General features: G+C 55.7%; 2 protein-coding genes across 2 annotated transcripts; one reads left to right on the top strand and one right to left on the bottom strand.

The window, feature by feature from the left end:
• The first annotated feature begins 70 nt into the window (after positions 1–70).
• Positions 71–7,460, top strand: MUTYH (mutY DNA glycosylase). The gene is made up of 16 exons (XM_021683845.2): positions 71–100; positions 3,082–3,202; positions 3,761–3,903; positions 3,993–4,032; positions 4,154–4,227; positions 4,364–4,405; positions 4,482–4,553; positions 4,651–4,764; positions 4,850–4,947; positions 5,026–5,170; positions 5,250–5,313; positions 5,441–5,632; positions 5,736–5,872; positions 5,957–6,109; positions 6,508–6,549; positions 7,279–7,460. Exons 2-16 carry the CDS (start codon positions 3,088–3,090, stop codon positions 7,399–7,401), a joined length of 1,554 nt encoding a protein of 517 aa, XP_021539520.1. The 5' UTR covers positions 71–100; positions 3,082–3,087; the 3' UTR covers positions 7,402–7,460.
• HPDL (4-hydroxyphenylpyruvate dioxygenase like) lies at positions 6,352–9,566 on the bottom strand. The gene has a single exon (XM_021683846.2). The coding sequence runs from the start codon at positions 9,355–9,357 to the stop codon at positions 8,191–8,193; it is 1,167 nt and encodes a 388-aa protein (XP_021539521.1). The 5' UTR covers positions 9,358–9,566; the 3' UTR covers positions 6,352–8,190.
• Positions 9,567–12,042: the final 2,476 nt, after the last annotated feature.

Here is a 12,042-nt window from a genome sequence, read left to right as displayed (position 1 = left end):
CGGCCGGGCGCGCGCGGGGACCTATTGGCGGGCGCCGTGCGGGTCGGAGCCACGCCCCCTGGAGTGCGTCGGGAGCCGGGCGAGGGAGACTGAGCGGGAGGTAATTCCTTCTCCGCGTTCTGCGGGCGGGAACGTGGGCGGCCGCTTCACGCGGTCTTCATCCACGCGGCCCCGGGGTGGGGGTGGGGGTCCCCAGCGGAGGTGACGCTACCCCGGCCAGCGTGAAGCGCGTCTAGGAGTTACGCACAGACAGGGCAGTGTAGGGGAAAGAAGGATCTTCTGGGTATAGGCACGTTCACAGGCAGGATGGAGACCTCACTTCCAGGAAGTGAAAAGGCGGGGAGAGGGACTCGAGAGAGGCTGCCAGAGGGGTTAGAGTCACCGACTGGCGGGGAAGCCTTTACAATAATCCAGGCAGGAGGGGTGGTTGACCTAGAGGGTGATTGCTCTTGACTTCTGATACCGTGAGAGACATGCCCTTACCGGAGGCCAGTTCTTTTTCAGGGACTCCGGTTCCCATCCTCTCGACCCACCAAGGAGTCTCAACCCCTTCTCCTTGATTATTCACTGTTTCTAGTTCGTCTTCAACCTTTCTCTGTCCACTGAGTCTTTTTCATCATTATTCTGGGTCGTTTGGATTTCTCCCATTCTAAAGAAAGAAAACCTCTTACTATCTCTTCTCTCATCCGGTTTTAATTAACAGTGCTTGTTGTATGCAACTTATCTGACACTGTGCTCAGCTCTGGGGACTCAACAGTCAACAAAAAAGACTCAGTCCTTGCTCATGGAGTTCTGTAGTCAAGTCGGGGAAGTGGACACTGATCAAAGAAACATAAATAAATGTGAAATAACAATTAGTATAAGAGGAAAATGGAGAATTACACAAGAGGGTGAGACTGGGGGAGGGGGGCTGATTTGGACATTTAAGTCAAGACCTGAAAGAATGAATAACTGTTAGGTGAAGCACAGGATAAGAGCTGTACAAGCTGTACAGCTGTACGAGAAAAGGATTGGGTGAGATGTCAAGGCCAACAGACAGGCTGGAGCATAGTGAGTGAGGGGATGAGGCAGGTGGGGATCTTTGGAGCCTACAAAACTATATTAAGAGGATTGGGTTCTCAGAGCAATGGATGTGAGAGCCAAATTCCTCCAGTGGCTTACAAGGTACTTAGTGATCCTTATGCTCCCTACCTTCTTTACCTCTTTGACCTCATCTACTACTCATCCTTTCTTGGTGCATTCTAACCACACTGGCTTCCTTATTATTCTGCAGACACACCAGGCACCTTCCTTAGGGCCATTGCACTAGCTCCTTTTTAGGATGCCTTTGGCTAATTCCTTCAGTTGCCTTAAATCATTGGTCAAGTATCACTTTAATAAGGCCCACCTTGACCATGTGCTTTAAAATTGCAACATTCCAGGTGGCTCATTTGGTGAAGCGTCTGCCTTCGGCTCACATCATGATCCCAAGGTCCTGGGATCAAGCCCCACAAGGGGCTCTCTATTCAGTGGGGAGCCTACTTCTCCCTCTCCTGCTGCTGCTCCTCCTGCTTGTGCTCTCTCTCTCTGTCAAATAAATAAATAAATAAAATCTTTAAAAAAAAATAAAATCGCAACATTCCACCATCACCACTCCTTATCTCCTTCACCAACTCTACTTTTTCTCTTTATGTTACTATTTATCACTTAACATCCTATATAATTTAATTATTACTGTTTGCCCCCCCCCCACATTAGAATATAAGCTTCATGATGACAGGAACCTTTGGTATTTTATTTACTGAAGTATTCCATGTACTTGAAACTGCTTGGCACATAGGCACTACATAAATATTTAGTGAATGAATTAGTAGGAAGCCACTGAAGGTTTTAAGTAAGAAAATAACATGATCATGTTTTAAAAGACTGCTTTACTCTTTGGAGAATAGATGGTAGAGTGAATTATGGAGTTAGGGAGTTTGGTCAAAGAGGGTTGGCTATGAAGGGAAGGAGAGTGGGTTGTTTAAAAGGGATTAAGGAGCAGGAACTTGAGCTCAGCCAATTTAGGAGAGACCATTGTTCTATATCACAAGGGGAAGGAGAAGGAGAATGCAGATAAGTGCAGAGTGCAGTAAACTTGTGCATTCACTTTTTTTCTCTGAAGGAGGAAACAAGCTCTTTTGATGCAAATGAGGTGATGAAGTCAGGTTTTAAGGAAAGAGGTTGAACCAGGGGCTCAGCAGGGACTGTGGTGTAGCACAGCACAAGAGTGCAGTCTCTGGAGGCAGGTATTTTGGGTTTGGGTGGACAAGTTGCTTCATCTCTGCAAGCCTCAACTTCCTCCTAACTAAAATGGAGGTGATACTAGCAGATACCTAATGGAGTTGTCTGGAGACTGAGTTAGAAATTGGTATAACACTTAGTACAGAGCCTGGCATATAATAAGCCCTCACTAACGTTTTAGTTGTTTGAGAAAAGGGCACCAAGAGAACAGTAGGGAGCAGTGAAGATCAACTGGATATATTTCGCATTACCAATGGGCAGCCAGCTTTGGTTTACCAGATCAAGAAAAGATTAGGAATAAAAATAGCACATCCGCTCCCACCACCACCCCAGCTTGCCATCTGCTCTCAGGCAAATCTTTTCCCATCTCTGATCCTTGGTTTCTCCTTTCTGTAGGATGGAGGTTTGGACTCCATGACGGCTCAAGGCTGTTTCATGTGCTGCATCTCTACCAGATAAACTTCCTACCTGCCCTGTGCTTCTAGACACACGTAATGAATCCCTGTCCACACATACAAAGTCACAGTGAGCATCCAGGATACACAGGTGTATCCAGCCCAGCCCTGGCCTCTTCTTTTGTGGGTCTCCAAAATTATGCTAATGTTGGTCTCTCTGAAGTCACTTGCAGAAGTTCAGCCCCACTGGTCATACCTCAGTGCCACAGCCAGCCAGGGGCAAACCCATGAGCATCTGGAGGGTGAGGAAAGCTAGATTCTCTATAATGAGGGTTGTAGAGAAGGAGGTGGCTATCTATATCCGTTGTGGGGCCCCAAGATTCAGCCTCATGGTGACAGACTACTTTGGGCCTTTCTCTTCTAGGCCATCATGAAGAAGCCACGAACAGCTGTGAGGAGTTGTCAGAGGAAGCGGGCACCTTGCCAGGAGGGAAGGGAGAAGCGTGTCCTCAGCGGCCGCCAGGTCAAGCCTTCTACCCCCAATGGTGAGGAGTGCGGTCCTAGTCAAAGATGAAGGTGCTGGATTCAGTGGCCATGAAAGGGAGGGAGATTCGGGCTGGGAAGGGAATGTGGTATGTGTCAGGGCCTTAAGGGACTAATTAAGGGTCTCATTCTGACTTTGCCCTGTAACTTTGGGACAATTGCTCTGAGTGGCTGCTTTCTTACCATGAAATGGAGCGATTGTCTGTGCATTTCCTTCCTCCTGTGGCTTTCATGGGATCGAATGAGTCTGTGAGCCTGAAAATGTTTTCTAAATGGGAAAGCGCTGCACACGTATACATTATGCTTGGCTGAAACTGTTGGGTTTTCATTGTGACCCACAGTCAAAGGAGGTAGCGGTACCACCCTGGCCAAGTTAAGGCCAGAAATCTGGCTCAGATTACACAGAGCTAGAGAATTCTGGTCTGACTCCAGGTCCAAAGCTTAAACCAGGGTTTGGGGGTGGGGGCGCCCTCAGGGGGAGCAGCCAGGCTGCAGTGCCCCGGGTACCTGGTGCATAGCCTGTGCAGGGACGAAGCCTAAGTTTCCTGCGGCCCCCGCAGGCTTGGCCGGGCGGCAGGAGGAGGTGTTGTTGCAGGCCTCTCCGTACCATCTCTTCAGAGACCCAGCTGACGTCAGAGTCTTTCGGGAGAACCTACTGAGCTGGTACGACCGAGAGAAGCGGGACCTACCCTGGAGAAGGCGGGTAAGCAGGCGAGGGCCAGGGACAGTGGGGTGGGAGGTCGGTGCCCAGCTGTCTCCATACTGACTCCTTACCTGGGATTGCTTTGGCAGGCAGAGGGTGAGGTGGATCTGGACAGGCGGGCATACGCTGGTGAGTGCATATCTTGGGAGCAGGGCTCCTTTGCCTGGATGCCCACTGGTCTGGGGTCTAGGGGCTGTGTGCTGGGAGCAGGGCAGCTCGGAGTGCCCTCATGCCAACCCCTCTCCCCCAGTGTGGGTCTCAGAGGTCATGCTGCAGCAGACCCAGGTTGCCACGGTGATCGACTATTACACCCGATGGATGCAGGTGACTTCAGGGAAGGAAGGGGAGGGTCATGAGCCAGACCCCAGAGAGAGTTTAGCCTTTGGGGTGGGGTAAAGAAGGCTTCCTCCACCTCCCTTGACCTTGATCTTACTTCTTTTTGATTGCCTTCGAGCTATAGAAGTGGCCAACGCTACAGGACCTGGCCAGTGCTTCCCTGGAGGTAAGAGTCGCCCAGGGGTAGGGGGAAACGGGGACAACTGAGGACTGACCACTGATCTCTCTGATCTCACCCACAGGAGGTGAACCAGCTCTGGGCGGGCCTGGGCTACTACTCTCGAGGCCGGCGGCTGCAGGAGGGAGCCCGGAAGGTAAGGGGGTGACGGGGTGTGACAGGTAAGGGGGTGAGCCCCAGGGCCTCAGGTGTCTCATAACCTAGAGCCTCCCCCCTCCCCCCACCCCAATCAGGTGGTAGAGGAGCTAGGGGGCCACATGCCACGGACAGCAGAGACCCTGCAGCAGCTCCTGCCTGGCGTGGGGCGGTACACAGCTGGAGCCATTGCTTCCATTGCCTTCGGACAGGTGAGCCCTTAGCCCACCCCCGCTTGGTGTGTGCCCGCCCTCCTTCCTCCCGGAGCTGGCTGACTCGTGCATTCCTCTGTGCCAGGCAACCGGTGTGGTAGACGGGAATGTAGTGCGGGTGCTGTGCCGAGTCCGAGCCATTGGTGCGGATCCCAGGAGCGCCCTCGTCTCCCAGCTTCTCTGGTAGGGTCTCGGGGTCCTGGGGAGACTGGCAAGGGGGTCTCCAAAGTGTCTTTGGCTCATAGCCACGTTCCCTTGTAGGAGCTTAGCCCAGCAGCTGGTGGACCCGGCGCGGCCCGGGGACTGGAACCAAGCGGCCATGGAGCTGGGGGCCACATTGTGCACCCCGCAGCACCCGCGCTGCAGCCAGTGCCCTGTGCAGAGCCTGTGCCGGGCACAGCAGAGGGTGAGCCATCTGCGGAAGGGGCAGGCAGGGGTCCTAGACGGTGACCCCTGGCGCCTGACGTCTGCCTCGCGCCTCTCAGGTGGAGCAGGAACGGCTCTTGGGCTTGCGGGGCCCGCCGGGCAGCCCCGACGTGGAGGAGTGTGGTGAGCACCAGCCCCAGCCCCGCAGCGCGCCGCACGGCACTTTATCCGATGCTGAGTAAGACCCTGCAGAGCTGGGCCACGGCCTGCTGCCTGGGCCTGAGCGGCGCTGCGGGATCTCTCTTCCCAGATCCCCACGCGGGGCCCTGCCGGCTGTGCGCGCCTCCCACGGAGCCCTGGGACCCGACCCGGGGAGTGACCAACTTCCCCAGAAAGGCCGGCCGCAGGCCCCCCAGGGAGGAGAGCTCTGCCACCTGTGTTCTGGAGCAGCCCGGGGCCCTCGGGGGTCCTCGGGTCCTGCTGGTGCAGAGGCCCAGTTCAGGTACCTAGATTGTCGGAGCGGAGGGCGGTGGCAGGAGCAACAAGGGGGAAGCGGAGAGGTTGGCGGCTCAGGCCTGGCCACACCTGGCTGTCCTCTCTCTCAGGGCTGCTGGCAGGACTGTGGCAGTTCCCGGCTGTGACCGCAGAGCCCTCGGGGCCACGGCAGCGCGAGGCCCTGCTGCGGGAGCTGCAGAGCTGGGCTGGGCCCCTCCCAGCGCCCCGCCTCCGGCACCTCGGGCAGGTGCGTGAGCCGTGGGCGGGGCAGGGGTGTGGCTTTTGTGGGCACATCCCTGGGCCTGTTTCAGCCCCTTGGCCCTCCCTCCAGGTGGTCCACACTTTCTCTCACATCAAGCTGACCTATCAAGTATACGGTCTGGCCCTGGAAGGGCAGACCCCGGTGACCGTCGCGCCGCCTGGCGCTCGCTGGCTGACCCGCGAGGAGTTTCACACTGCAGCTGTCTCCACCGCTATGAAAAAGGCACTGCCTGTGTTGTCTTCGTTGTACTTTTTGGGGGTTCCTGTATGTTCTACGTGAACCTATTACCAGGAGAAAACAAAAGCGTATTTTTTTTTTTAAAGATTTTATTTATTCATTTGACAGAGACACAGCGAGAGAGGGAACACAAGCAGGGGGAGTGGGAGAGGGAGAAGCAGGCTTCCCGCGGAGCAGGGAGCCCGATGCGGGGCTCGATCCCAGGACCCTGGCATCATGACCTGAGCCAAAGGCAGACACTTGACGACTGAGCCACCCAGGCACCCCACAACAAAAGCGTATTTTAAACAGATGTGTGGGGGCATGAAGTTGAGAGACCACAGGGGTTTGGCTCTTTGGGGAAAGGTGCCAGCCCTGCGCTCTCCCCCTCTCTCCTTGGCCAGGTGTTCCGTGTGTATGAGGGCCAACAGCCAGGGACCCGCAAGGTGAGTCTCTTGGCCCTCCCCCAGCCATCTTTCCTCAGGCCCAAATCCCCGGGTTTTCAGTGAGTTAAATGACACATGCTTGGGTGAACATTATCCACTCCACACTTGGCTGTGGGGAGAGGAATAATAGTTCTTCCCTAGACACCTTATAGCTTGGAGGCCAGGGTGGTGAGGGAATAAGAACAAATGGTGGAGACAGTAGGGCCCCAGGTGTGCAAAATGCTTGTACTCGGTTTTGTGGCTTATGAGGTGGAGAGCTTTCAGTTCTGTCTGGGAGGCAAGGATCAGGAAGGGCCGCTTAGAAGCAGCAGCTGGTAATCTGTGTGGAAGAACCGAACCATTACCTCCAGGTTTGGGAGGGGAGTCCGCAGTAGGAATGTTCTTCCCTGGGCCCAAGAGTCCTGTGGGCAATGCTGGCATAATGCGGCCAACTTCATAATGCAGCGTGCGAGGAGCTAGGCGCGTTTGATCAGCAGGGCCCGCGCAGGCCAGTCAGGGCCATGAACACCAGGCCGCTAAAGCATTTTGGGTGGAGAGAGGAGTCTGGTTTGTATCTTAGGAAGACTACCTTGGGCTGCCATGTTGACCGAAGACGTAGATACTGGAGACGGGTTGGAAGCTTTACAACATTCAGACTAGAACCTGAGCTGTATTAGTGGAGTGGAGAGGGGGCGGAAGGAGAGGACTCTGCTGCCCCCTTAGTGCCTCCTTTCTTTGGCTTCTGCACAGGGTCCCAAAAGATGCCCGGTGTCCACTCCATCCAGCCGGAAAAAGCCCAGCCCGGGCCAGCAACTCCTGGATAGTTTCTTTCGGCCTCCGGATGCATCCAGCCTCAACAGTACTGCCCAGTGACACCTCTGGAAGCCCCCACTTCCTGAGAATCCGGTTTTTTAATAAAGTGCTTATTTTTATAGTCATTTTGGAGACTTTCCACCCCCTCCCTCGCCCACTCGTTCTTCCTCTCGGAGGGACCCAGAAAGTGGTAAAGTCCTGTTTGGTGCTGACTTCCACTGCCTGGGCTCCCAGCCAGCCCCGGGCAAATGGCGGTGGGTGTTCTCTCCAGAGTGATCTGTCCTCCCACAACCCTGAGGAGAGAGGGAGAAAGCAGCTGCAGAGGGCCCCTGCCTGTGGCTGACACCCAACACCCTTGGTCCAGATCTCTGGTCGGCTCTGACTATAGAGCAGTGGTATTGTCCTAGAGCAGGTGGCTGGGCTCAGCCCTGACCCAACCCCTCCCCACCTGCAGTGGCTGCTCCCTAGGGAGAGGGGAAATGGGAAGATTTGTTCTTAGAATTCCTACCTCAAATACTAAATTTATTTCTCTATTGTTTCATACGTAGTGAAATAATACAGCAAATCAAGGGGTTAATAATAAAAATTGGATAGGGTGGAGAGAAATGGGATCAGAGAAGGTCACAAAGATGGTTCAAAAGTATTGGGAAGTTCTATTTCCTAATTATGTAATTCCTTTATTATTCTTTGTATCTTGCATATATATTAGTTATAGAAGACGTAAGAACAGTTCATAGTTCAAAACAAAATCCCGCCTCTTTGGGTCTCAGTGAGAGCTTCAAGTTCTGGTAGGCACCGAAGAGATGGTGCCTCTGGGGACAAAGCACCCCAAGCCTCTGCAGGTGTTTCTCAGTTCCAGCTGGCCCGGTGCTCCCCAGCCCCAGCCTTCCTCAGGCTTCCCGGTCCCTGGCGGTCCCTGGCGGCTTGCTCCTGCACCGACTGCCACAGGGCCCGGATGTTGCCCCAGCCAAAGCCTGTGGCCCCCTGCCTCTGAATCAGCTCCAGGAAGAAGGTGTCCTCTGGAAAGAGAGACTTGGTGAAGACCTGAAGCAGAAACTTGCCTTCATCACCGTCCAGCAGGATCCCCTGTCGGGCCAGCAGGCTAGGCTGATGCCCAGCAGCTAGGATCTGCCTCTCCTTGCCCGGCTGCTGGTAGTATGCCTCAGGAGGAGCCAGGAGCTGGCCCCCAGCCACTGCTACCCCCTCACTGGCTTCTACGATGTCTGGTGTGTAGAGCCCCACGTGCTGCAGTCCTGGTCCCCTGTGCCGGGCCAGGAACTGCTCCACCTGGTCCTGTCCACTAGAAGCCCCTGGCAGGGTCTCAGCCAGCACGAGGGTGGGGACAGCACTGCCTGGGGGGGTCTGCAGGGCGGTGAGCTTCAGTCCCCCTCGCCCAGATCCTGCTGTCACCTCGAGGCCTATCTCCGGATCCTCACCTGGACTCAGTGGCAGGTGGCGAAAGTCTAGACAGTCGTGGAACCAGCGCATCAGTGTGGGGGAGCTGCCAGGGGTGCAGGCCAGGGTCAGGTGGTCCACGTGGCTGACCCAGCCCGGGCTGGCTGCAGAGGCCACAGGCTGGAATCCCGGGAGGAAAGGTCCTCGGAAGCCGGCACGCTCCAGGAGTGTCAGGCTGAGGTTGCCGGCGGGCGAGCTGACCACAGCGTAGGTGGCTGTGCCGTGCGTATCCTTAACGCTAACCGGGGGCACCGGCACGCTGCAGCCCCGCGCAACCAACGCCCGGGCGGCGGCGCCCGCGTCCGCCACGTCGAAGCACAGGTTCGTGGCGCTGGGCACAGCATGACGTGGGTCCAGGCCGTACAGCGGCTCCCGCGGCCCTGCGCCCTCGTTCACCAAAAAGACCGCGTCGCCGCTGCGCAGGGCCAATTGCCGCCAGCCTTCTGCTTCCCGCACCGCCAAGGGCTGGAATCCGAAGACACGCTGCAGATCCTGGGTGAGCGGCTGCCCCGCGGGCACGTGGAAGGCAATGTGGCACAGACGACGGGCGTGCACGGCCATGGCGGTCCGGATGGGGACCCTGGCTTGTCCTTCCCCTAGCGCCGCTCACCTGTCTTTTCAGGACTCCCGGATTCTCCGTCCCAGGTTTGTCGTCAGAAGCCTGTGGAGTCCATTGCCCACAGAGCGCGTTCCTCGCTCTTTTCCGAGAAGTCACGGACCGACCCCTGTGGGGCTCGCGGTTCTCCCGGCCACACCCTCTCCAGCCCGGAGGTGCGTGGCGAGGCCCCTCCCCCACCCCCGGTCTGCGCTGCTGGTGGTGAAAACCACGTGGAGCCAGAGCTAGGGTGGAGCCGGAGAGAGGGGGCGGCGCCAGTGACTGCGGCTCACACTCTCCCCCTCCCACCCAAGCCGCTGTCGCCAAGGGTACGGCGGGGACGCAGGACTGCCCTTTCCCAGAGCCTCTGGATGGGCCATGCCTCCCCCGCCACACACCCACCGCCCACGGAGATCACAGTAGCGGCCTTCACTCGGTGCCAGGCTTTCTCTCGTCCCCTAAACTGAGCTGGGGGAGGAGCCAGGATTCCTAACCCCCTACCCCCGGCCCCGCCCCAAGCACGGAATTTCTTACCAATGTCAATGTTCTAGCTTAAAAATTCTAGAGAATTTTGCCTTTGACTCGTAATGTTCCTTTAAAACTTTAAAAAATATTAAAATGTTTTAAGTTACAGATTTTCTTTCCTCCCCAAATTGGTCCAGAGAAACTGATGTTATAGGAAGATAGGTTATTTGCACAGCTCCTACAAACCTCCTTTCTCTCTGCCAGTCTCTCAAGTGCACCTATCTCTTTCTTCAACCCCACTTCTCTCTCAACAATCTTTTGCCCCCTTGTCCCAAGCAAGATTTGGAGAAAAAACTGGTGGCTCAGGACCGGAAAGAAGCAGCTGCATTCGTGTCCTTTCCCCCCTTCCTGACCCTATAGGACTAGAACTCAAGCCCTCTTTGAAGCTTCCTGACTGAGTATTGGGCCAGAGGAGCTTTCCAGTGAGATCACTGGATTGAGGAAAGTAAAAGTCTTCTGAGACTTCAGCGGGTGGCTCTTGGAGGCTTTGGGAAGGGCACTTCAAGAAGGGTAAATGGCATAAGCAAAAAGCCCAGTGAGGAATGTGAGCCAAACCCTCAGGAGCAATAGAGCATAAGGTTGGAGACATTTGAGATGGATGCTATGGTTCCAGGCATTGCAAAGGAGATTCCTTTGTCAGGGAATCTGATATAATACCATTCAGTATTACATCATTGGCAAGTTCACTGCCAAGAGGAAGGATGTGATGTAGGGACAGGGCTGTGAAAAAGAGGTCTGGCTGCGTGTTCAGTCTTGCGGCCAGGAAGGCAGTACCCAGAAACTGATCAGCGGTGGTAAAAGGCACTTGGTGGTACTCTGCAGACTAATAAATTGGAGAACATGGGTTCCAAAAGCCAGATAGACCAGGGTTTGAAAACTACCTCCAATATTTAGTAAGCTGTATGAGTCGGGGCAAGTTGCTTACCTTCTCTGAGCCTGTTTTCTCCTCTGTAAAAAATGGGAATAATAATAGTACCTAGTTCATAGGGTTGTTGTGATTAAATAAGATGGTATATGCTTCAGCCTGGCCAGGGGTCCAGGATTTAGCCTGTGAACTAGGGGCCCAGCTATGTGGGCTCAGGGCATACAAAGTGGGTTTGTATGTCACAAGGAGAGGGGCTGCAGGACTCAGAATAACAACTACATTAGGACTCCTCCTCCTAGGAGGCTTGAGCACTGGGAAGGCTCTAGGAAGGCCCTGGCTTTGGTGTGGATTCTGGGGGAAGGGCCCCTGGGAACAGGGCTCTGTGAGGGCTGAGGCAGCATAGGTTATCTTCTGTCCCCACTATCATGGTCAGGGCCCCAGGTGAGCAGCTCTAGTGCCTCCAGGCCTTTGGTCCAGCCAAAGGGGTTTCCACTCAAGGGCCCTATCTATGGACAGAGGGAACAGAAACCGGCCCCCTGAACCCATCACTTCCCACCTGCTCCTGAGGGAGAGGGTAGATTTCTAAAGGCCAAGTAGGGGCTGACTTCAAGAAAGGGAGATCATGGTTAGGGCATATTGTCCTGCAAGGGCACTGTGCTTGACCTTGACCCAGAGCGCAGGCTGGACTCTTTAGAGGCCAGCTAGGGGGGTGCGGGTAGAGGTGGTCATTGATGCTGGTCTCCCTCCAAGCCAGACTCCCAATTCCTGCTGCTCTACTGGCATCTGGGCTGTGACCAATGTAGGGCCCCTGTCTCCTTACGGTCGGGACCCCTGGGGGAACTTCCGCAAGATGGCGTCCTCCGTGCCTGGCCGCAACTGCCTTCTTGCTGGGGCTAGGGATGCTGAGGGTGGACGATGGAGGGCACGCAGGTCCGAGGGCTGAGGCGATGGCGCTGCAGGAGGCCTCCTGCCACATCTGCCTTCCACAGCGGCCAGGTCAGCGGAGGTGCAGGCGGGGGCTGTGGAGGTCCTGTGCAGGTCCTGAACCTATGGAACCACGTCCCTTCTGTAGCTCTCAGCCTAAGCCCGGGGGCTGGCGGACGTGCACTCCTCTCCTCCAAAACCCTGAGCCCAACCCCTAGTCCGCCTCTCCTCGCCCGGCCCGAAATGGCGTTCCTCTCCCGGAACTCGCGCCTCTCAGGCCCCTTCCCTTCCCTTCCCTTCCCTCCCCTCCCCTCCCCTCCCCTCCCCTCCCCTCCCC

Source organism: Neomonachus schauinslandi, chromosome 4 (assembly GCF_002201575.2).
Source record: "Neomonachus schauinslandi chromosome 4, ASM220157v2, whole genome shotgun sequence".
NCBI lineage: Eukaryota > Metazoa > Chordata > Mammalia > Carnivora > Phocidae > Neomonachus > Neomonachus schauinslandi.
The sequence above is the reverse complement of the archived record's forward strand: the minus strand, read 5'-3'. Positions and strand labels throughout refer to the sequence as shown.